Source organism: Eschscholzia californica, unplaced genomic scaffold (assembly GCF_041429995.1).
Source record: "Eschscholzia californica isolate CP2 unplaced genomic scaffold, dmEscCali1.0.p SCAF_56, whole genome shotgun sequence".
Classification (NCBI taxonomy): domain Eukaryota; kingdom Viridiplantae; phylum Streptophyta; class Magnoliopsida; order Ranunculales; family Papaveraceae; genus Eschscholzia; species Eschscholzia californica.
Window position 1 is genome coordinate 70,510 of NW_028238479.1, and position 24,098 is coordinate 94,607.

Sequence of the window (24,098 nt, forward strand, 5' to 3'; positions counted from 1 at the left end):
TGTTGAATTTCTTTGGGTAGAATACTCTAGTGGGTAGCATGTTCTTCTCCCACAAATTCATAATGATGAAACCCATTGATCCAATTGCATCCCTATGTAGTGTAAAGAATCTAATGATAAAAGCTACTAACTAGTAAAGCTGAAACTCCTCGCCTCAGAAGAAGACTGAGTGTGAGTGTCATTAAAGTGTAAAGGCTAATTCATAAGGTGTAACTTAGGTGTGATTGTGATAAAGAATAATGCTTATTTGGATGCCAGTGTTCAAAGTTACTTTCAAAGCTACAAATATAACAATCTAGTTTCTATTTTCTTTCACACTGAAATTGTTTACAAAAAACTTGTCATGACAAAAAAAAAAAAAGTAGGAAATCACAATAAACGACTCCTAGAAAACAATCTAGCAATTCTTTTAAAACCGGTTAAATCGTAGGTGCGATGATTTACTTTACGAGCGGGTATCTTGTTCAAGTCTACCACGACCCAACATTGAGAATTTCAAATAGAGTCCACGGGTATATAGACCAAAATCATTTTCATAATAGGTATATAGACCAATCTCCCCAAAATATGGACATTTAGTCCTTTTACAATAAGGGCATAAATAACTCATACTTTATTGATAAATACCCTCCATGTCCCTCGTCTAAAAAATCCGGAGTTTTTAAATTTCGGAATGAATCCGGAAAGTTTCCCAAACCAGGGGGCGTGATTTGGGGGAGATATTTAGGTTATAAACTGAAAAGATTTAATGGGAAGTAACGGATCAAGGATATTTTCCAAAACAGATTTTTCAAAACAGATTTGGAAAACAGATATTTTCCGAAACAGATTTTCTCTCTCGTCCTTTCAGATTTGGAAACCAAATCTATATATCACTTTCTCTCACTTAATTTTCAGATTTGGAATGAGTATATTTTCTGAGATCAATTAGCGTGATTTGGGGGTTAATATTCAAAACATATATATCAACTTTCTCTCACTTAACTTTCGTTTTTTACTCATACATAAACACACATCGAATACAAATTATGAAACAAGTTCGTAAATTATGTGTTATTTATGACGAGGAAACCATCATTTGTCATGTATACAACGTAATTTATCATATGTGTGTGTGTCATCCATTATGTACCATTGAATACTTAGATTATTTTCTGACATAAATTACTTGTTTTTTACGCGTACATGTCCATTATGTACCATAAATTATAGTAACTTGTTAGGAAATGTAAATCTGAAATCATGTTTTTTGTTATAAAGTATGTGATTTATCATAAATTATGTATACTGTATAGTAAATAACACAACCTTTGTACGACTGAAACGAAATTTTATTGAACAATAATCTGTGTTTTATTGTAAATGAAAAGAACATAGTAGACTAGGTAACTTAAAAACAAACTCCGTCAGAATGTTACCCGAGCTCTCGATCCTTACTGTCTTTGGTCTTCCAGGTTTACGGCGAATCAAACATGGTAGTGTTTTTGACTCTTCATTAAATGTACATGGTTCATCGAAGTCAGAGGCAGGATTTATATGTTCCTTGTAAGTCTTCACGTAAGACTCCGTTGTCCAAACAGGATCATAGAAACAATCTTCTTCATCGTAATTTATACTTCTATAGTTTATGTGATGATTCTGTAAGAAATTCCATCAGTGCTGGTTTACTACAAGAAAAAAAAACATATATATTAGTTAAAAAAAATTATAATCAAATTTACATACATTAATAATGAAACATTTAATAAAAAACAAATGAGATGGATCATAAATAACAGGTACAGATCAATACATTATGTATAATGTATGGAAAAGTACAATTGTTTATTGGGTTAAGAGAAGTTTTATATGCTTGTCATGACCACTGTTCTGGTAAAAAAAGGACGTGTAATGTTGGATAAATTTTTCATACTTTACGCACCTTTGTTCATTAATACTATCATCTTATGTGAAATGTATGCAAATTGTATCAGAAAGTATGGTAATTTATCGTAAAGTAACTGTAATTTTTATTCTGTTACAAGAATCAGAAAGAATAAACATCAATATATTAGTAGCAAATTGTATCAGAAAACATGGAAAGTTATCGTAAAGTACCTGTACTTTATATTCTGTTAAAGGAATAAGTGTGGATAATCACAAAGATCAAGAACTGTACGGACAGATGATTCTGATCTGCAAAAAAAAAAGAAGATTTAACGTAGATCTGAAGAAATATACAATGAACATTGGAAGGAGAAATAACATACTAACATTGAACACATCATTAAATAAGTAATAAACATCAAAGTTCTTAAAGAGTCATGAAAGTTTTAGAAAGAGAAAATATAAATCTTCCATTCGAAGGTAGTTAAGATGGAAAAAGATCTTATGTAGTTGGATCACAAATGTAATATGTTCAATAATAGAGCATCGTAATCTGATAATGGAAAAAAAGAATCATCATTAGATCTTAACAATGGTGTTAATACAAAACTGAAAATTTTAAACCTTATAAAAGATGAATAATTTTCGAGCAATCTAATGAAGATGAATGAAAAGTTCTGAGATTAATAGAGGTTTAACAACTAGCTTCGAGTTTAAAAGAGAGGAAATAAAAAATTTCCGTTACAGAATATAATGAAGGTAAGATTACTTTGAATAGAAATGTGATTGGAGAGAGAATGAGGGAGATAAAAAAGGAAAAGAGATATGCTAAGATTTTTATGGATAATCGGTTACATTAGATAAGGAAGGTTATATTCGGTATTAAGAAAGATTAAGTATTATAGAGATTTGTGTTTTCTCTCTAGATGGATCCAAATGGACTAGATATCCATTTAGATTATTATTTTGGTTTTCAATCTCTTTATTGGATTAGAGAGGATTAAAAGTCCTATTAGGGGTCGTTTTTTGGGCTAGAAGCTCAAAAATCTATATAACAAAACAGGGAAGGTTTTTGATGACTAGGACAAAATAAATGCACCTGCTCTGCTTAGTTGGCGGGTGATTTGGACAACCACATAGGCATCTATTATATAAATCTGACCGTCCATTTCTCCATCTTTATATCCCAACATTTATATCTCTCAAACTTTTAAGTCTCAACCTTTGTGTTGTGATGACCATCAATAAGCCCTTAAATTTGACGTAATGGGGATTAATCTAACGACAAGAAACAACACACTCAACCAAACTCCATTATCGAACCTTTTATTGACCGTTACTCTTACTTGTTAGCTTTCTTAAACGGTCGTCTCCTCATCTTCAGTCTCCATTTAATAGAGAGACCATTATTGTTTAAAATAACCACGTCTCTCCTCTCCCTTCATTGTTTGATCCTCCGTTGTTTTATCTCTCTTCTCTTTCATATATGTAAGAGCGCAACAGTCAATATAATCGATTGGTTCTAAAATTGCTTTTTGTTTCTCTCTCTTTGGTATTGAATTCTCTCTGTTTATATCTAGATTGTTGTAATAGAGAGATGAAATCTTTTGGTGCCAATCAGTAATCATATTGGGGCAATGGTGAAATAATTCGGTTAGTTTGGATATCTGGGTTATTATCTTCTTCATCGGATAGAATGGCTAAATAATTTTATTTTCGTGATTAGGTTTGCTGGGAATTTACGAAGGAACTTTTATGTGTTGGAGAATAAGAAAATAGAGAGCAATAAAAAACTTTATATTTAAGATTTGAAAACTTCTGATTGTAGAAGATCTTCTTAGGTTTATGAAAGTTTCTTCTCACTTATCTTATTAATTTTCCTGTACGAATTTCTCTGTTCAACTGATATAGTTCTTATATGAAGTTCTTCAATTCATCTCCATTTTGGAATTTGATTTACTTTTAGTTTAAACTCACTGTATTTTCAGGTTAAGTGAGGAACTCATAAGGAACAACGTGACTCGAACAAATAGCTATCTCAAAGACAACGTTGAAACTTCAAATCAGAGTGTAATATCTTTTCACTTACTTCGTGAAAGTTGGTTTTGCAGATGAAAAAAGTCTCATCTCATTAGTATTTTTTTTTTGACTATTTTTTATTATTTGATCTGTTACTAAAATATTTTGTTGAATTCTTAACAAATATATTGGTGGAAATGGATTTCTTGTCTTGAGTGATCATATATCTTTTTCGTTCTTTCAATATATTCATTCATATTCTTAGAAAAAATAAAACACATGGAGTTTGTGAGTGGCACGCTTGGTTTGGCCGGGACTCAAATGTTGCAAAGAGGTCGGATGTGGGAAAAGAAAGATGTACCTATGTCCTGTTTTTATTTTCTTGTAAAGCTTCAGGATCCTTTAGTGCAAATTTTCATCTTAGCAGTTCCTTACCACGGCCGGGTTCGCAGAAAGGTCGTTCTTGACTTAGATTATACAAGCTCTTCCTCTTTTGACTGTAGCCTTGTTAGTAATGGATTTAAAGTACACAAAGACTTATGGGTTGGTGTAGGTCTAAGAACCTTAATAGATTGGTTGGTGTAGGTCTAAGAACCTTAGTACATGAAGAATAAAATCCGTTTGATGAGAAATTCAAAGGCAAAGAACTCAATTAGTGCAGATTATCCAACAATAGTGGGCGAAGTAGCAGAGAAGATAGATTAACATTTGATTCTTTTAAACGACACTGTCGCCCGAAGACAAGCTTCGAAATGGGGTAAGCAAGAATCTCAAAAAAATTTAATTTATTTTTTAATGAGTTCCAGGTTCTTGAATACATCAACAAACTTGCACAAACTGGTGTAAAGAATTAGGTTTTGACTGGACTAAAAAATAAATTGCCACCAATATGTATAAAATAAAATTCTAACGTATGATGAAATTTATATATACAAGTTATGTACAAGTTAGCCAACTATGCTGATTCGAATATTTTTTTGGTTCTCATGTAGTTTGCTTAGACTACAAATAAAAAAAAAAAATTCCAACTTGGAGCTCCAGAAATAAAAGCAACAGAAGAAAAAAATGGGACAAGTCTAATATCATAAAGGTAAGATGTCTATTTTTTCTCAATAGTTTTTCTCATTGCTAGTATATGAGCTGATAAGGCTAAATGTCCATTCTCACTGGACTCTAACGGTTCTGGGTAGACATTAAAGGAATATTTAACCTATCAACTAATCGAGGCAGAGACATTAGTCATTTTGTCTAGAGGGAGGTTGGATTCATTTGCTTTGATTATTGATGGAAAATCACTTGCTTAAGCTTTAGTAAGAAGATGTGAAGAATATCTATATCGATTTAACTATTGGTTATGCATATATTATTTGTTGTCGTTCTTCACAAAGCAGGATTGACTGAATATGTGAAAGTCCTAGCATAATACAAACTTGTAGAGGTTACTAAGACTTTTCTAGCGAACAAGTTCTTCCATCATTTAGTGATCAAGTATTGAAAAAATAAGCCATATTTCCATGTTTATTGTTTTTGCATTTTTTTTTTCTGTTTCATCACCAGAGTATAGTTCAACAAAAAAAAAAATCACCAGAGTATATGTACAATTTAAGTGTTCGTGCCGAAGGCACGGGTTATACCTAGTTATTTCAAATTTCTAGGTTTAGGGTTTATATGTTAAGTCTAAAGTGGAAGACAAATAACAATTTTTCAACAATCCGTTGTAGTCTAGTTGGTCAGGATACTCGGCTCTCACCCGAGAGACCCGGGTTCAAATCCCGGCAACGGAAATTCTTTTCTTTTTTGAAATTTTTGCTTCTATTTTCTCCCTTGGCCGTGGATTTGTAGACGCTCTCAATTATTGCACTTGGCGCCACTTCACAGGCAAATTTGAGGAAGCCATCATCATCTATAATTTGGGCGCCAAAAGCCCCTTCCATATTTCTTGTCAACTTGGGTTTTTTCTCTTCTACTACTACAGAATCAGGCGAAAATAACTCGGTAAGTTTATACTCTTTTGTTTCTCAAATTTGGAAACCCTAAAATGATTTTGATGACTTGTTCTAGTGATTCCATTGATTTTCATAGGGGGTTGCTTCACTTACAAGGAAAACATTAGTTCAATATCTAGGGTTTATGGGAAGGTTGTGTTTTTTTTCTAGACTTTGCCAAGTCAATCTCATTACATTTTATTGGATTAGAAGAAACAACAACTTTAATTGATGATTAGATGAATGTTATGATCCTAACTAAGTCTTAATCTTTTGAATTCTGATCAAGCACCACTGACCAAATGGATTATTAGGGTACTTTCTAGTTCTTAATCATGTAAAACTGGTATTTATCATCATGTATCAATACATGATAATATTTGGGTATTGGCGGGTTTATTTGTGGAATTTGATAGAGCTTGTGATAGTCCCGCATTGCTTGGGAGGGTGCCCCGGGAGCCCCGAGCTAAAGGTGTGTGGTCAAGCTTAGTATATGTCGACGCCTTATGCCTTGAGGCGAGCCTTGAGGCGAGGCGGTCACTAAATGCCTCGAGGCAGATGTATTTGAACCCGAGAATAAAACGTTTGCAACTGAAGTCACCTGTTATTTTTGAGTGATTGGACAACATAAAAACATTAGCATTTTTGTTTATTTAACACTTAAAGACTTCATACTGTGGTAGTAAAAGTAGAGAAACAATGTTATGTTTTTACTTCAATTTCCTTACAGACGAGTAGTTCACGCCTTTTATGAATCGAGGTTTACGCCTAGAGGGTCTGTCTAGCCTTGTAAGAGAAAAAAGCTTTGTGGCGTAAAAATGTACTTTAGTACATTGATATTGGAGCCTTCGTTAGAAACAAAACCCCGTACCAGTTGTCTTAGGTCTGGGTTCAAAAGCAGGACAATATCGATAGCTGCCAAGGCTTGGGGCAGTACAAACCTCGTAGAGTTTGAGTTTTTTGATATAGAGTTCCTTTTTGATACAAATCATTCATGTTGCTTAATAGAAGTCCCTCATGTTGCTTCGCATTTTGGTTTTACTTTTCTCTATCTTACCCTAAATATTATTTTTTGGATATTTTTCTTGTTGAAGTCGAATTCAACAACTTTGCAGACATGGCAGAAGACGGTGATGACTGGCAAGTCTTTATCACCTCTCTTCTAACCAATTCCAAGGAGGCTAATCAGAGTGAAGTTGTGCTCTCGGCAGAAGATTCGGCCTGGGTAGATTCTTGCATGGTTAGTGATCCTGAGCTATCAGATGATAAGTGGAGTGATTTCAAAGATGCTTTACTTGACATTGCCAGTCTCCAACAAACTTCAAATTACCATTCTTCAGCATTCGAAACAGAAGGAATTCCTAAAGCAGTTAATGACAACCACGTTCCAATGAACGAAGATGGAGGAGCTTCAGAGTTCCCTGAAAGTCTTAACCTCGATTTTCTTTCAGCCAGTGGAAAGAGAGAATTTCTTGGAGCAAGAGATATTAACCCATCGCCAAGAGGAGTTTTTGCCGAAAACGAAGAGGCTAGAGGACCTTCAGCGATACCCGAAAGAGTCAACAGTGATCTTGTTTCAGCAAATGAAGATGCCGAAACTGCAGAAATTACAGAATTTCTTGGACTCCCAAAAGATTTCTTCTTGCACATCGGTAAAAATAGCGGATCCCCAAATTTCAATCCTAACTTGAAGAGAGATTTTCTGTCAAATTATGATGACCTTGAAGAGAACGAAGACAGTGATGTTGGAGAAGAAAATAATGATAAAGAGATAGAGAAGAAGTCTTCGTCTGAGAATATCTTCAAGGTCTGGGATTTTGATACATGGACGGAGGAAGATGAACTTTTTATGGATTTGAAAAAAGCACTTGCAGGAAGCTCTATTCAAGATGCAGCAGCACCAACTCTCGGCCATTGTTTTGGTCAATCTGGAAAAGAAAAGATCGACGATCTCATTTCGGGTATAGATAACCTCTCATTGCGCCCACCATCTTAACTGAAAGAGGAGCTAATGCATAATATCATGTGAATAGAAACATTGGGTTTTCAATGTTTCTGCTCAAGCAAAGGGGTAATCAAGAGCTCTCTTGTGTTAGGTTGTTACGTAATTAAGTTTTCGTTTATGTTTTAAGGGACGATTGACCTATTTCAGTAAAACATTTCAAAACAAAATAAAATTTTGACCACGATAACCGCCTGGTTATGGTTAGGATATGCATGTGGTAAGTGGTCTTGGGCATGAGGGCAATCAGACCACGCATACACATTATTTAACCCGTATCCGCAAACGACATGAATTCAATGTACGCCATTATGTACTTCTCTTATATGAATGACTCATTTTATTTGTGATTGATTTGCTAATGAAATGTGAAGTTTTCTGGCTTCATAGTTAGGACCAGAATCATCAATTTTAAGTTATAAATCCAACCTAGTTATTCATATGGGAAAAGAGAAGAGAGGTAAAAAAAAAATAAAAAAAAAATTGAGGGGATCTTTGGTCCCTTGGTCTTTCTTGGGCTGTGGACTCCAGACCATATAAATAAAGGAAATGTATGAATGAGCTTTCATATTTTAGGATGGCCTTTAAAGTCCCACCATAGTTATTGGGATTATTCAATTCATGTATTAGTTTCTGATGTATCTATATCATATTAAAGGTAATTATTCGTTGAGTCAATGTTAAAGAAAAATATACAAACATGGATAATCTTACCTTTATTTTTCTTGTAATTCGGCCAAAAAAATATAAATTGTGAGAACAACTTCTCCTAAAGAGACCCCTAAAGTAACTTATATCTTGTAATAACAAAATAATAATAATAATAATAATGCAAACACAAATATAGAAAAATAATACATAAATCACGCAATGCATGTACTTAATTAGTTTTACTATCATGTTCTTGAGTGGCCAAGTTGAAGCGTTTCAACGAATTTTAGGTCTGGCACTTCAAAATTAGATTGTTATATTGATCAAATCTGCTACCAAACTATCCATCATCAACGTCTGCATTTCAGCTGCACGAAGATCTTTTGAAGTAGGTAAAGAACCTTTAGTCCCTACAAAATTAAATAACACATTATCAAAATAAGTAGTAAAAAGTAAAAGATAATTATATCTACTTACTATTTTATAATTTATAATTTCATTAACATAGTATTTTGGTTGAGAATGAGTAATATTGATTTGATTCTTACAACTAATGCTCGAATCCTTATACGAAGAGGATTTCTTCATAGGGCATGCTGACAGAGGAAGTATGGGAAGATTATCACAGTTGCAGATCTCAATCATATAACCGTCTGGGTCATGGAAAAAGAGTTGATCAACTATGATTCCTCCTTCTTCGACGATAGCTGTCTGGTATTTCATCCCCATGTTTTCAAGCTTTCTCTTCACAAGATCTACGTCGGTACACTTTATCCAAATTCAAACACCATTTCCAACAAAAATAGTTAGAGGCTAAACATAATGCAATAAATCTTACATAACTAATCAAGAGATGGAGTAACTAACCGCAGGAGTAATTAAGAAACTAATGTTCACCATAAATAAGAAATTAAATGAAGAGTACTTACTTGGAAGGATATATGATTATCTTTTGGATTAATGACTAATGGTTTCTTTCGAAAATCGTTAACAGAATTACATTGCAACAAGTGAATTCCAATTCCATAATTGTATAACCTGCATAAAATAAATCTCACTCAAATTAACAAATAAAATTATACTGTAGAATTTAAGCAACTTAGAGATGATCTTAAATCTTGATTAAAGAAATTAAGTTAATTACCAAGCCCCTTCAAACTTGAAAGAAGAAGGCCTCTTAATGAGAACAAAACCAAGTACTTGTTGATAAAACTTGGCAGATTCTATGACTGATTTACAAACATAAGAAACATGATTTAATGATAGCAATGGAAGGGTAGTAGGACTCATCATAGTATCATCTTCTACTTGATCAATACCCATATCTCTTTCTCTCTTTCCTCTCAATCTAGATATCTCTAGAAATGGTAGTATATGATATTTTATGAAGAAAAGAGGAATTTGAGGTCTATTTATAAAGAAGGAGAAAATACAAGTTGTGATCATAATTAAGCTGGATCCTAGTCATGTGTAATTATTTCTTGCAAGGGTTAATGATGACTAAGCTCTAACTAATCCTAATCACAAATTAATCCTTCCTATTGTTCTTAATTTTCTTGACCATGGTGGATAATCGGGCGGTCGACATCCTTTGATTACATTGTATAAATTTGACTCAGCATTAATACGCGTTTAAGGCTCTAATACCGTGTCAGACGATAAATGATTGAGCACAAGTATAATCATAATCCACAATTAAAAATTATGTTGATTAAATTAATAAATTCAAGTAATGGGGGGCGACCAGTAGTAGTATGGGGTTCCATAAGTGTAAAAATTGATTTCACTTATCAGCCATTGACCACCACCTATATGTATATATAGAAATAAAATATTTAATGCATGCAATATAAGAAGGGGCCCATGGTAGGTATAAATTGTAAGTAGTAATGTCATACCAGCCAATGTGCATGGGATATAAAAATAACCCCACATGGATGGAGAACACATGGATGGGACACTCTAACAAACACTCTAAAAGTCCTAGTTGTCAAGGGTTAATAAAGATTCTCTCTCCTAAATGTCAATATAGAGACACTCTAATTTTTTTTTGTCTCCAATGGAGATCTCTAAAGTAGTTAAAGTGTCTATACTTAATACACATGCCCTTCTTCAATTCAAAAGATAAAAAGTAGTTAAAAAGCAAGATTTTCTATTGGTTAAAATTTAAAAGTAACACTTAGAGAGTCTCAAGTTGACACTCTCATTTTAGAGTTTCTCTCTCTAGACACTCTATAATAAATGTGTCCACCTCATATACGAGTGTCTAATAAAGTGTTCCATTGGAGATGATTTTTTAACAAAAACTCCAAAAAACCTATGTGACACTCTAAATGTTAAAGATTGAGTGTCTCATTGGAGATGCTCTTATAACAATAAATAGAATTAGAAACAGACAAATTATGATTACCTTAACAAAAAAAAAAAAAAAGATTACATTAGATGTCTGTACAAACAACCAAGGCACATGAAAAGCCTAACAACAAAAAAAAGAGAGAGAGAATGGATTTTTTTTGTTGAACAGAAAAGAGTCCACTTGAAAATGAATGTATTTGGCTCGAGTTTAAAGTTTTAATTAGCAGCATCTTCTAAGGAGGCTTTTTTTTGGCGTCTTAGTTTATAACTATTTTTCTTTTGGTTGTTCCATTTTCATTCATTAAAAAACGACATTCTTTTTTGAAACCGTCCATGGATTTCACAATTGATTTTTCATTTTCTATAGCACCCTTCTTAAAAAGATTAATCCTCATTTTTCCCTTCTCTGTTCTTCGACTTTTGAGAAGTTGTCGTTGGCGGTTGACCAGCAAGCGAACCACCGACGATCTTCATGAGATTTCTTTTTCGTCGTTGTTGTTGTCGTTCTCTTTCTTCTTCTCTAACCTCCTTCCCTCTCCCTTTTCTTCTTCATCTTCCTACTCCCTCTATCCTCCTTATCTCTCCATTTCCTTTTGCAGATATGGAAGAAGATTAAATCTGCATCAACAATGATTTATTTCAGTTATCGGACAACAATAAATTGCTATTGTTGTAAATCGTGGAGATCTCACCCAAGATCCGTAAAAAAAAAAATGGAGACAGAAGTAGGGGTGAAACTAAAGACCGCGAAAACCGAAAGACCGTTGAAACCGAACCAGACCGGACCACAAAAAATTGTACGAAAAAAATCCGGTCTATACTGGTCGGTCTTTTTTTGATTGAATTGATCTTTAGGTCTGGTTCAGTCTTTTTTCTAACAAGCCCGTGGGGCCCGAACCGGACCGCAATAGATACCATATATATTATCCATACAAGCAATGGTAAAAATTAATGGATAATTAAGTGTTATATCTTATAATGGAATTACTTTTGTTCTCAATTTTATTTCGATACACTATTGAATGAAAGAAAAATACGCGAAAGTGTTGTCATTCTTGGATTATATTCATTTGATCTCTTGTGCACGACATTAGCTTCAATATAACCGTTTGATTGTTAATATTTCGTGAAATATTATTTCAATTAGGTTTAAATCGAAACACCCGACCGAAAGACCGATTTTTAAATGGGTGGTCTATTTAATTTTGAACGGACTTTTGATCGGGGTTTTTTTCAAATATGTCAAAAAACCGGTCTACTTGGACCGATTTCACCCCTAGACAGAAGGTGGTTAGAGTGAGAAAATGAGAAGAAATTTCTTATTGGTCAAACGCGGAAGGAGAGAAATGAAGATTAACTTTTAGTAGAAGGGTATTGCAAAAAACTAAATAATCAACCCTTAAATTGGATTATAGGCTTCAAAAGAAAAGTTATTTTTCAAGTATGACAATTAAAAGGCCAAACGGGAAAAATGTCACAAACTAGGGGTCAAAAACGAAATAACCCATAATTTGCTGAAAAATACAAAAATTAGTAGTATTAACTACCTAACACATGAGAGGTGGACTTTGTCTCTTTTAATTTGTAATAAGAATCTCTCTCTACCAAGGAATAAGAATCTCTACCAAGGAGAAGAGGTTATGTTGCAAAAAAAAGGGAGAAGAGGTTATGTAATAAATGATGGTGGACAACTCCACCCCATTTTGTGTTTATTTATTCCTTAGAAGGAAACCAATTTTCAACTTGTTTTTCATTACAATAAGAATTTTATAGATATTGAGAAAGAAGAGAATTATCTCATTTTATTGGATTGAAATTATAAAGAGAATTTATGGAAAGAAGGGAATTTTATAATCAGTTTACCTACTCTTTTGTCTTGCTTGCTACCTTGATAATGAGATGGATCTCTCGATTATAATTATAAAAATAATTTATTCTTGAGAAAATAACAATAAGTACAAGTCGTTATCTTTTTGACAAAAAGGAACACATTCTTTTCTAAAAAGTGAGTTCAAAACTTACGTCAAGGTTACTATTTAGAGGGGGAAATGACCTTTAGACTTTAGACGCTAGAAATCAAACTTATTTGATTGTAAAATAGACCCAACTTCATATATAATATGAGAAGTCACTTAAAATATATGTATGAGTGTCATTTAAAAAATATATTGTGTAGTGATTAGGTTAATCCCATTTTATTTATTGAGCATATGGGTCTTCTATTTCAACATTGTGTACCTCTTGCACAAGGGAAGAGGTTCCTCTGTTAAAATTTGGAAGTATAGACCTATTTAGCCATGGTGTTCTCTATAAATTAAACCGGTCGTAATACTATTTAAAGTAAATAAGTTATGACCTTCAGGGCTTTTGTTGTCAATATTGATCCCACTATATAATTTTCAATACATCATAAACAAGTTGTAATCCGGATTTTACGATAAAAAACAAAATTAGATCAATCAAATAATTTCTTACATAAAAAGCTTTTGGGATATGATCATTATCAATTTTGAATGATCCCAATTTGATTCATATTCTTGGCTACAAAATTAACTTTTTGCCACATAACATTTTGAGATGAAGGTCTTTTTTTTTCTCAAAAAGTTAGTTTCCTTAATTAATCAATTTAATTTTAAATACTGTATGAAAAAGTTCACTATATTTAGTTTATTTTAACATACAAAGACATTATATTTGAAGTATGAATGCAACCACCAAGTCAAGTTTTCTAATCGCGGTTCTATTTCTTAATTGCTAGCTTGATCAACATGATTTACCTAATGCAAATTTTCTATGTCCAAATAGAGGGCATATATATATATATATATATTCCATATCATCCTTGCAACTAGATAAGTATAGTGTCTTCTAAAGAAAAAGTTTGGAATGCTTTTCCATATCAGAGAGGAATATAATTTTATAGAGAAGTAAGAATCATCGAAATCACATAACAATAGTACGTGCTTAAGAAGCAGTTGGAATAGTCATTCATCTCATACATTTTACCCAAGTTTTCTTTAATCCAAGCGTTTAAATATTCAGAAATACTAATATTTTACCTAAATTATATAAAATATATACTACAAGACTAGAAAGTAAACTACATGTGGATGACTTTGAACCTATACCTTCTAGGATTTGGGAGGTTATTGGACTACAACCTCCACATGTCGACCACTTTATTTTATTTTTTCACAAGAATATAATACATGTGCCCAAAACTATATAATATAGCAAAATTAGCTGGAATAATATTTGGTTTATATTCCTTAATTACTTCTTAATAGTATTCTCAAACATGATGATCACACAATGGACCTCATGAGTTTATATTAATCTTTTGGTTCAATGAAAACATAAATGAGTCCATAAACTTATTAAGGGGAAGTTTCATGAAAATCTTCTTCCTCTTTAGTAAATTTATATGGGCACCACAGAAATTACAATGCCCAACTCTTTTGCCAAACTTTTGCTGATACAAAACCCACACTAAGTATTACTAAAAATTAGAGAAGAATATGAAAAAAAAAACTCACCGAAACCCGTCTATTGGAGACTCCTTTGGCCACCTTCACTATATGAAAAAGAGGGTTTGGGTTGTACACGTATAGAGGTTGCCGGGGGGTGGTTCTCTTAGCCGGAAGTTTGCCTAGAAAAACTCGCTTGCCTACATAATTTTGTTTTTTTGTTTTTATACGTAACTGCCACAAGAGGGAGTAGAGACCACGGCAATGGCTTCACCGCCAGCTTATAACCAAATTAGGTTGTCTATAATCATATGTTGGGTCATATGCCTAGGAGAAATCGGGTGCGTATATGTCGGAATATGTACTGAGTACAGCCTCATATTGTTGGAACTCCCAAGTCCCAACTAGAGTCTAACTTTTGAACATAAAACCTCCAAACTACAAGTCACAAAGAGACTAATATTAGAGGAGGGTCTAGGCATCTCCAAAATTTGCTTTACGCTCACCCTCTGTATTGCTGTTGTTCTGACAAGGTAGTCCGCAGACATTCAGACTGTGCCTATTCCGAGCAGGGTTTGAACAACATGGACTCATACTAGTCCGTGGCCCACATGGAATGCTAAGCAAGAGGCGTGCCTATGGAAAATTTTGGTATCAACCACAAACAATCTCTCACTTCTTCTATTGCCAAAAGTAGATGAGAGAAAAAATGGTGACAGAAAAAATGCACCAGCCGGGAATCGAACCCGGGTCTGTACCGTGGCAGGGTACTATTCTACCACTAGACCACTGGTGCTCTGATGTGTATAATTTATAACGTTACTTAATGTCAATTTTGTATTACTTCTAATAGTTTACTAAGAGTCTAAGACCCAACGTGGTGGCACACCGCTTCATTTATCTTTAAAATTGAATTCCTTAAAATAACAATCTCAATGACTTGGGTCGAGAATGAATCAACGAGCGAGTTCACGTAATGGCATTTAATATCTCGATTAGAGCCTACCAATTAGGTGGTACAAAAATCGACAAATTTTCAAGCCTATGATATATTTTTTGTCAGTTTCAAAGACAAATGACTAATTAAAAAAATAGTACGCGTCGAATAAAAGAATCACAAAAAAAAAAAAAAAAAAACTCTAGTACATCTAAGAGTCATATGAAGGTCTCATCAATAATCCCAAATTGAATTACTTCACTTCCATTTTTTCAATTAGAAAACTATAGATTTAGACCTCGAACTTTAACTTGGATACTTGTCTCTCAAGACTCCCTCCAAAGGCCAAGATAACTTACAAAAATGAATGATACTCCAATTTAGAAGTAATCCTCAATATAACTTAATTGACTTTTTCTCCCATCAAGAAATATACTATAATTCTACATTTTGCTTTCGAAACCATAAAGCAAAACTTATTCCTTGTTTAGATCTTAACAAAAAAAGCCCACTTTCGAGTTGTAATTTTCAATTTTCACGAATACTATAGTCAACTAAACATATCAATATTACATTGTGAAACTGGAGAACAATAGTTTGTCAGAAATAAGTAGTTAAGCTGGTTCTGGTAGTTAAATTAGTTTTACATATTTCATTAGTTCTACACATTTCATTAGTTGAAATTTCCCCAAATAGATAATAGTTTGTTATCATTTGTTAAAAATTTAAAAACTCAAATAGACTTGGTAAAAATAGGTACAAACTTCCCTGTGGCCATTATTAGTTTGAAAGTTAGGTAGGACCCATAGTGGTTTGAGTGAGATATCTCCAATTCAATGGGATAGTAAAATAAGAGCAAGTCCAATCCCAGCCTGTCTTAGGCCGAAAAAACTACTTTTTCACCTAAAATTATTGGCCTCAGCTCAGCCTCTAAAATTCAGCTCCAACCCCAGCCTCTCTTGAGGCCGAAAATTTGTTCATGTGGGAAACGCGTGTGTGCACTTTTAGTTGGTGTGCGAAGAACGTGTGTGATTTTATGTATATATAAAATACGTGTTTGAACTATTTTTCGAAAAAAAATATATTCGGGGACCGACATTTGGTGGGATGTATTTTAATTACTAATATTTATGTTTTTCTAGAATTTAAAAAAAAATTAAAACTAATTAGAATTACAAAAAATGTATTTTGATTTTTAAGTTATTTATAATTTTTTAATTATTTTTAATTGGTTAAAAAAAAAAAACAGATCTGGCCGTTGGATAAACCAACGGCCAGATCTGTCCCCCAAGTGACCGTTGGGGCCCCAACGGTCACTTGGGGCCTCCATTCAGTCGCCCCTAATGTTAGGGGCGACTGAATGGCCGACCCCAGCCTCCGCTCCAAGCGGCTGGGATTGGAGCGGGGGGCTGAGGCCATAAATTTGAATTTATGGCCTCAGCCCGGCTGGGGTTGGACATGCTCTAACACTTGTAGGGACAATGATATTGTTTTTCTGTCACAACCCTAATCCCATGTGTGTTAGAACTCCATATTTGAGACACATACTTTTGTTAAGTACCACACCATTCACTTATAATTTTCTTTGGTCAAAGATAGATTCCAAATCTATACATATTAATGTTGTTAGGTCCACCTTATAATTGAAGAGGCTTGGTGTAGGTTGGATCCACTTTGTAAGGCCTAAATATAAATCTCAATAGTGTAAAATTTATCGAGTCCATAATAAACACTGAGAAGCTAAATGGAGAGCGATTAACTCCTAAAAAGCATCTAAATCGTAAAGAGGTTACAAAAGTAGAGTCACCGCAAACCTAAATAACAATCAACCATCTATTGAGAGTGAAAAAATTCATAAAGAGACAAAAAAGTTTACTGAAAAAATAGAGACTGTTGATTTCGTGTAGGTCTGAAATAAATTTTGACTTATAACTTATTCCGTATTTCTCTTTTTTTGGTGTGGTCTACCAAAAGAGATCAAACCTTGGACAAACAACAGTGGACAACTTCCAACTTTTTGTGGTGTTAAGGCAATTTTCGGAAATTCGAATACAAGTCGGGGCTAAAACAGTAAATTTAATATTATGTTAGTTTAGACGGTTCTTTTTTTGGCGGGGGCGGGGGTAGTTGTAGTTGAAAGGCTGATAATAAATATCCAATAAATAAACCACTCAAATACTTATTAACAGCTTTCCCACAATTTCAGGATCACCCTAACGAAACCCTAGATATCTAAAAAAAAACACAATCATATTCAACAGATCGATAGAGAGAGAGAGAGAAAATTACCTTCTTTCTTTGACACATTCTATTAGTAGGAATGTGTTATTTATCCACATTCTCTCTCTAAAAACTTATCAAATTCTCTCTCTCTCTCTTTCTAAACCCTTTTCTTCTTTCGGATCATTGATGTGATTTTCTCTTTTGATCCACCCACGTTTGATTACTTTATCAGGATCAAAATCAGAAAAAGAGAAAAGGGGAAGAAAAAAAATGATTCCTCTGTTTTATTTTACTAAACTATTGAATTAAGGTAAAATATCAGTTTCAACAACTTTTTTGCATTTTGATTCTGATTACTTATTTATGAAATTCTTGCTTAATATTCGTAATTGAAGATAATGGGTATCTGGTTATTAAGTTATTTGGGTGAGATCTAAAGAAATTATGGGTGATATTCAATTTTGGCTAGGTTTTCAAGAGGTCAATTCATATACAATTGGAAGATTAGAAAATCATTAGAAGTATACTTTTTATGGGTTTATGTTCTAATTCATTATAATTAGCAGGTTGATTTTGATGGAAAGGGTGTTTGTTTTTATTCCTTTTTTGGCAATTTGATTTTACTTTTTTAATTTTTGATGATCATGGGTTTTTTCTACTAATTGTTTTTTTTCTTTCTTTTGGTGGGGTTTCAGGGAGAACAGAGAAGAGGGGTGAAAATGGGAGAGATTAGTGGAGGAGAGTGGGATAAAACCTCTCAAGGAGGAGGAAGTAGTCATGAGGAGCGAATCATGGTTTCGGTGAGGTTAAGGCCTTTGAATTCTAAGGAAATCGGGAAGAATGATGTATCAGATTGGGAATGTGTCAGTGACAATACTGTTGTATTTAGAAGTAACCTTCCTGAGAAATCTATGTTTCCGACTGCATACTCATTTGGTAAGAAACCCCTTTTTTTCATTTTTCAGGTTTTTCCTTTTCATTTTCGTTTTTGTTGTTCAGGTGTTGAAATTTTGTCTAAATTATGTGGAACTAGTTAAACAACATAATAGAGAATGTGATAGTCCCATATCGTTTGGGAGAGCGTCAAAATCCTAGGGTATAGGTGCTTGCTCAAATTTAGTAAGTATTGAGCGGTTTTGGGTGGCCTCGTAGAGCCTTCGCCAGGATCAAAACCAAGTACCCATGGACTTGGATTTGGGTGTCAGAAGCAGAGACAATATTGATGACTGCTAAGTTACGTCGTTAAAGAGACAGTATAGAGGATGCAAATACAGGTTTATTTGGTCCATACTCCACAGATAAGACAATGAGATCTTTCATAGTTCCTTTTGGATTTTCACAAGTGACATTCTATGTCTCTCGAGTCGTGATTGATTAATTTCACGCTTCTATTTAACATTCAAAATTTGTTCGGGAAGTATTATGTGCACATTTGATTGTATCACTTGCCTTGACAATGTCCTGGCATACTTCATGTCTAAGATATATTTACCTTTCTTTGTTTTTAAATATATGTTCATTGTAGATAGAGTATTTCGGCCCGATTGCTCCACCAGACAGGTTTACGAGGAAGCAGCGAGGGAAGTTGCCCTTTCTGTCGTCAGTGGAATCAATTGTTAGTATAGTCGACCTTCCCTCTATCCCTTCGTGTCGATTTTATTTAATACTTATATTGACAATTGAAAGTTATTTCACCAACAAAATATTTTCACCAGCTAGCATTTTCGCGTACGGGCAAACAAGCAGTGGTAAGACATACACCATGAGTGGAGTTACTGAATTTGCAGTTGCAGATATATATGACTACATAGAGAAGGTAATAAAAATGCGTAACCTTTTCCATTAGTATTTAGCATTGCCTCTACTTTCTTAAATTCAATAGCGTAAGCAGATTTTTCCTACTTGCAGCATACGGAAAGAGAATTCACTTTGAAATTTTCGGCGGTCGAGATCTATAATGAAGTTGTTAGAGATCTATTAAGCTCTGATAGTACTCCACTTAGGCTTTTAGATGATCCAGAGGTCAGTATTTCATTTAATCAAATTCACTTTACGAGTGTACTTATCCATGTTAAAGTGCCATCACTTTTAACTAAGGAAATCGAAACTTTCGGTCGAAATGACCGAAATATTTCCATTTCTATACCTACCGAAGTTTCATCAAAACTGAAATTTAATTAAGTTTCTCTTAACAATGCCTTGTCAAAGAAATAAATTTCGAAATGACCGAAATATTTCCATTCCCATGCGCCATGCCTACCTAAATTTTCACTGAATCCGAAATTTTGTTCCTTGCTTTTAACAGAGAGGGACGGTTGTGGATAAACTTACTGAGGAGAAACTGAGAGATTGGGATCATGTGAGGGAGCTCCTTTCTATGTGTGAAGGTAAGGAAATTTTACACGTTTACTTCTTTTACTTGATGATTTTATACACTAATATGCCGGTGTTCCTTTTCATAGCTCAAAGACAGATCGGAGAGACCAATTTGAACGAAACAAGCTCCCGATCCCATCAAATTCTAAGATTGGTAAGGTCCTCTATAAATTCTATATCTGGATACGGATAGTTGGAGGTCGGAAAAGTTTATCTGAGTAGTTGTATAACATTGATTCTTTCAGACAATTCAAAGTTCTGCTCGGGACTTCAGAGGCATGGAAAATTCTAGCACACTTGCAGCTAGCGTGGTACGAAAATATTAATTTGTTTTCGGTAGTTCAGTAATTCACAGTTTTTAATGGTAGTTTGCCTTAGAACTTGTTGAAGGAAATAATGCTAGACGCATTTTTATGTGCACAGGATTTTGTTGATCTGGCAGGGAGTGAGCGAGCCTCTCAGGCAATGTCAGCTGGTACTCGATTGAAAGAGGGTTGCCACATAAATCGAAGTTTGCTCACTCTAGGAACAGTTATTCGCAAGCTAAGGTTTGTCAAACTTTTTCTTTACTCGTTCGAGAAAGGACCACCGTTTTGTGAATCTACTTATTTTTCACATTCTAAATGCAGCAAAGGAAGAAATGGGCATGTCCCTTATAGAGATTCCAAGCTTACGCGTATACTCCAGTGTTCTTTGGGGGGGAATGCAAGAACGGCTGTCATTTGCACAATTAGCCCTGCACGTACTCATGTCGAGCAATCGAGAAATACCCTTTTGTTTGCTAGTTGTGCAAAACAAGTAGCTACCAATGCACAGGTTAATGTAGTTATGTCCGATAAAATATTGGTAAAACAGTTGCAGAAAGAATTGGCTAGGCTGGAGAGTGAACTGAAAGCTCCTGTTCCAAAATCCTCTAGCTCTGACTCTGCAGCAATTTTGAGAGAGAAGAATCTTCAGATTGAAAAGGTTCGCAGTGATAACATTTGCTTTCTAAATTGTATGTAAATTAGCATGACATGCACTTAAAATTTCACCCTACGATTTTGTACTTCGGTTATGCAGATGGAGAGAGAGATACAAGAGCTGAGAGAGCAACGGGATCTTGCTCAAGCTCGCCTTCTCAATCTGGCACAAGTGGTTGGAGATGATCAAGCTTCAAGCGTTATGGTATTTATTTGTACGAATTCATTTATTAGATCAAAGCCAACTTAATCTGTATTTTCTAACTTCTTACTATCTCGATAACAGTCAGAGTTTGATCAACAACCAAAATGCCTTCCACTTGATTCATGGGAAGACGACTATTCATCAGTATCATCGGGTGTGGCAGATAATCAATATGCAAATGCAAGTTATACAAGATATACTGCATCTTGGTGCTCTAACGTGCGAAACGATATTCGTTTGGACGAGCCATACCAACAGCTTCCAGAAAATATAGAAGATCAGATTCAAGCTAATGTTGTTTATCCCCCGCTTCCAATCAGCTCCCCCAAGTCTAGTGAATCTGACTCATGTCAGATTGGTGAGGAGGAGATTAGAGTAGACACCGAAGAGGAGGATAAAGAAGAACCGTGCAAGGAGGTTCGATGCATTGAGATGGAAGAGTCAAGCACTAACCGGATCAAAGATTCCGTCAGTGCCTTTTCTCCTCCGGAAGCGGAGGAATGTGAAGCGTTTGTACCTTTGGCGGTGACTACAGATGGAGATACAGCAGATCAGGAAATGGTTTCAACCCCAAAGAAAGGAGAGAGTGATCCGAAACAAGACGATACCGATTTTACGTACATTGACCAACATGACCAGGAACGCCAATGTGTTCAAAAAACAATTGATTGTTTTGTCAATCCAATTTCTGATGAACCACTATCTCCATGGACTCCTGCAGCAGGTTTATCTAGCAGTGGAAGCATACAGTTAACCAGGAGCAGAAGTTGTAAGGCGACTTTCACGACTAACTCATCTTCTCCCTGGTTCAGAAACGGAGAAAGACGCGAGAAACCACTCTATGTGTATGAGAAATGCTACACGGAAATTCCTGAAGACTATCAGAGGGACTTCTCTCCTATAACTTGTGACTCAGAGGTTAAAAGAATGTCAAGAGAAGATTCACAGAATTCTGAACAGAGTTCTTCCATGGATGAGCTAAAATCACTTAGCGTCAAGACTTCCGCCGAAGAGGATATTAGTAGCATTAGTACCTTTGTTACCGGTATGAAGGAGATGGCTAAGCTCGAATACGAGAAACAACTTGCTGATGACAAGGTGAGAATGTGCTTATTAGAGTCGGATCCGTCTCATAATCTTTTTCGTTTTCTTTCGTTATCACTTTATGTCATGTCTGACACCGAACATACGTATGCTTATGCAGGCTCCGGAGGAAGAAAAAGAGGCCTTAGAATCGGAAAAGACTGTAAAAGATGTAGGTGTTGATCCAATGCACGAGTCTCCTGAAGCTCATTCGGATTGGGCGTCGGAATTTGAGAAGCAACAGAGAAAGATAATTGAACTTTGGGATTTCTGTAGTATCTCATTGGTTCATCGAACCTACTTCTTTCTGCTCTTCAAAGGTGATGCTTCCGATTCCATTTACTTGGAAGTAGAGATAAGGAGACTAACATTTTTGAAAGACACATTCTCACGAGGAGATTTCTGTAAAGTGTCGGCCGGAGCTGATCATGATCTCTCACTGGCTTCAAGGTATCCATTTTTCGCCCCTTTCCATCAATTATTTTTCTTCGTTTTTGATTAAAGTTATAGTTCCTTTACCTGCTAAAACTAACAAAAACTAAAATATCTAGTTTTTTTTTTAAAAGTATCACATCTGAATGGTAAAGATACCACTTTGAATTCTTATTCTGGCTTAAGATCGGGAGGTTGCTTGTGAATCTGATTGAAGTAATCCTTCAACCGCAACTAGCGGCGGATCCATTGGTTAATCCGTACATCTGTAACGCCTTAAGCCTTAGCAGTTATCGATATTGTCCCCACTTTCGACACCTGGGCCTAAGTGTGACGCCACAAGCCTTAACAATTATCGGTATAACGGTATTGTCCTCGCTTTAGACACCTAGGTCCAATCCCCATATGTATTGGGTTTTGTTCTAAGCGAAGCTCCACACGCGCCCACCCAAAAGGCCTCAAAATGCTCTCCTAATCCATTTGGGACTGTCACAATAAAAGCAGCCTCTATAACCAGACTCGTAGATATGTATATATATGTATGCATATATAACTCGTGCTGCGGTCCCGTTCTTACATTTTTGTTCTAACATTTACAGCAAGAAGGCTCTCCGTCGCGAACGAGAGATGCTAAGCAAGCAAATGCAGAAGAGATTCTCTGAAGAGGAACGACAAAGCCTCTTCACTAAATGGGGTATCGGATTACAAACAAAGCAGAGGAGACTACAACTGGCTCGTCTATTATGGTCAGACACAAAAGATAAGAACCACATAACAGAAAGCGCAACCCTTGTTGGAAAACTTGTCGGGCTCTTAGAGCCGGGCCAGGTTCTCAAGGAAATGTTTACTCTCAGCTTCACTCCTCGACACACGGCCAGTAGATCCTACAGTTGGAGAAGGAAGTCCTCCCTTCTGTAAGTTGTCGATTCAAAACTTGAATGAGACTTCGAAACGATTCTTCTACTTCAAAGAAATTCTAACACATTTCATATTAGTGTGTAGTTTCTGATGTCGATTCTTTTTCTGAATGTGTATAAAGGGCTTGTAACTAGCTTAGCAATCTGATTCGTTTGTAACGTTGTTTGGCTGCTGCTTCTATTCGATAATGTTTGATGATTTAACATAAATAGAACCTCCCAAGCTTGGTTTGCTTGTTCTTAACTTTACTCGAACTGATTTGAGTGCATATTTTCGCAAGTAAAGAAATATTCCATCTTGTTTGCTTTTACTATTCTGAAAAACAAGTTGGGATTAGATTCTAACATAACTCTTCAAATAGTCATTCATGTGTTCTTAAAGCTTTTGCTACTCTAAAGGAAAGAAGAAGGTGAAACCCACTTTGGTTGGTAATGTGTATGATTCTCCATCAGAAAACAAAAAAGACCATTGTTACAATCTCATCGAAGAAAAAAAAAGGCAGACAAAAGTTTTAGTTCTGCCTATTTCTTGTCGACTCAATAATCACTTGTCCTATTATGGATGCACATCCTATGAAGTAATTCTAGACATGACCATATAAATATACGCGATAATAA

The 24,098-nt window shown here is 34.8% G+C and overlaps 3 protein-coding genes and 2 non-coding genes across 5 annotated transcripts; 3 read left to right on the top strand and 2 right to left on the bottom strand.

Moving 5' to 3' along the window:
• Positions 1-5,596: 5,596 nt before the first annotated feature.
• Positions 5,597-5,669, top strand: TRNAE-CUC (transfer RNA glutamic acid (anticodon CUC)). Its single transcript has one exon. It is a non-coding gene; the product is annotated as a tRNA-Glu (tRNA).
• Positions 5,638-8,220, top strand: LOC147535624 (uncharacterized). Its single transcript, XM_086645023.1, has 2 exons — positions 5,638-5,880; positions 6,965-8,220. Exon 2 carries the CDS (start codon positions 6,988-6,990, stop codon positions 7,864-7,866), a length of 879 nt encoding a protein of 292 aa, XP_086501149.1. The 5' UTR covers positions 5,638-5,880; positions 6,965-6,987; the 3' UTR covers positions 7,867-8,220.
• A 353-nt stretch (positions 8,221-8,573) lies between these two features.
• On the bottom strand, positions 8,574-9,876 carry LOC147535625 (glyoxylase I 4-like). Its single transcript, XM_086645024.1, has 4 exons — positions 9,668-9,876; positions 9,453-9,561; positions 9,072-9,291; positions 8,574-8,933 (listed from the first exon to the last, which is right to left on the bottom strand). The coding sequence occupies exons 1-4, from the start codon at positions 9,844-9,846 to the stop codon at positions 8,830-8,832; spliced, it is 612 nt and encodes a 203-aa protein (XP_086501150.1). The 5' UTR covers positions 9,847-9,876; the 3' UTR covers positions 8,574-8,829.
• Positions 9,877-15,070: 5,194 nt separating this feature from the next.
• TRNAG-GCC (transfer RNA glycine (anticodon GCC)) lies at positions 15,071-15,141 on the bottom strand. Its single transcript has one exon. It is a non-coding gene; the product is annotated as a tRNA-Gly (tRNA).
• Positions 15,142-17,401: 2,260 nt separating this feature from the next.
• LOC147535627 (kinesin-like protein KIN-7F) lies at positions 17,402-23,724 on the top strand. Its single transcript, XM_086645013.1, has 14 exons — positions 17,402-17,815; positions 18,201-18,441; positions 19,031-19,120; positions 19,221-19,321; positions 19,414-19,527; positions 19,811-19,892; positions 19,968-20,035; positions 20,127-20,192; positions 20,305-20,429; positions 20,511-20,847; positions 20,944-21,048; positions 21,130-22,146; positions 22,253-22,581; positions 23,163-23,724. Exons 2-14 carry the CDS (start codon positions 18,225-18,227, stop codon positions 23,479-23,481), a joined length of 2,970 nt encoding a protein of 989 aa, XP_086501139.1. The 5' UTR covers positions 17,402-17,815; positions 18,201-18,224; the 3' UTR covers positions 23,482-23,724.
• Positions 23,725-24,098: the final 374 nt, after the last annotated feature.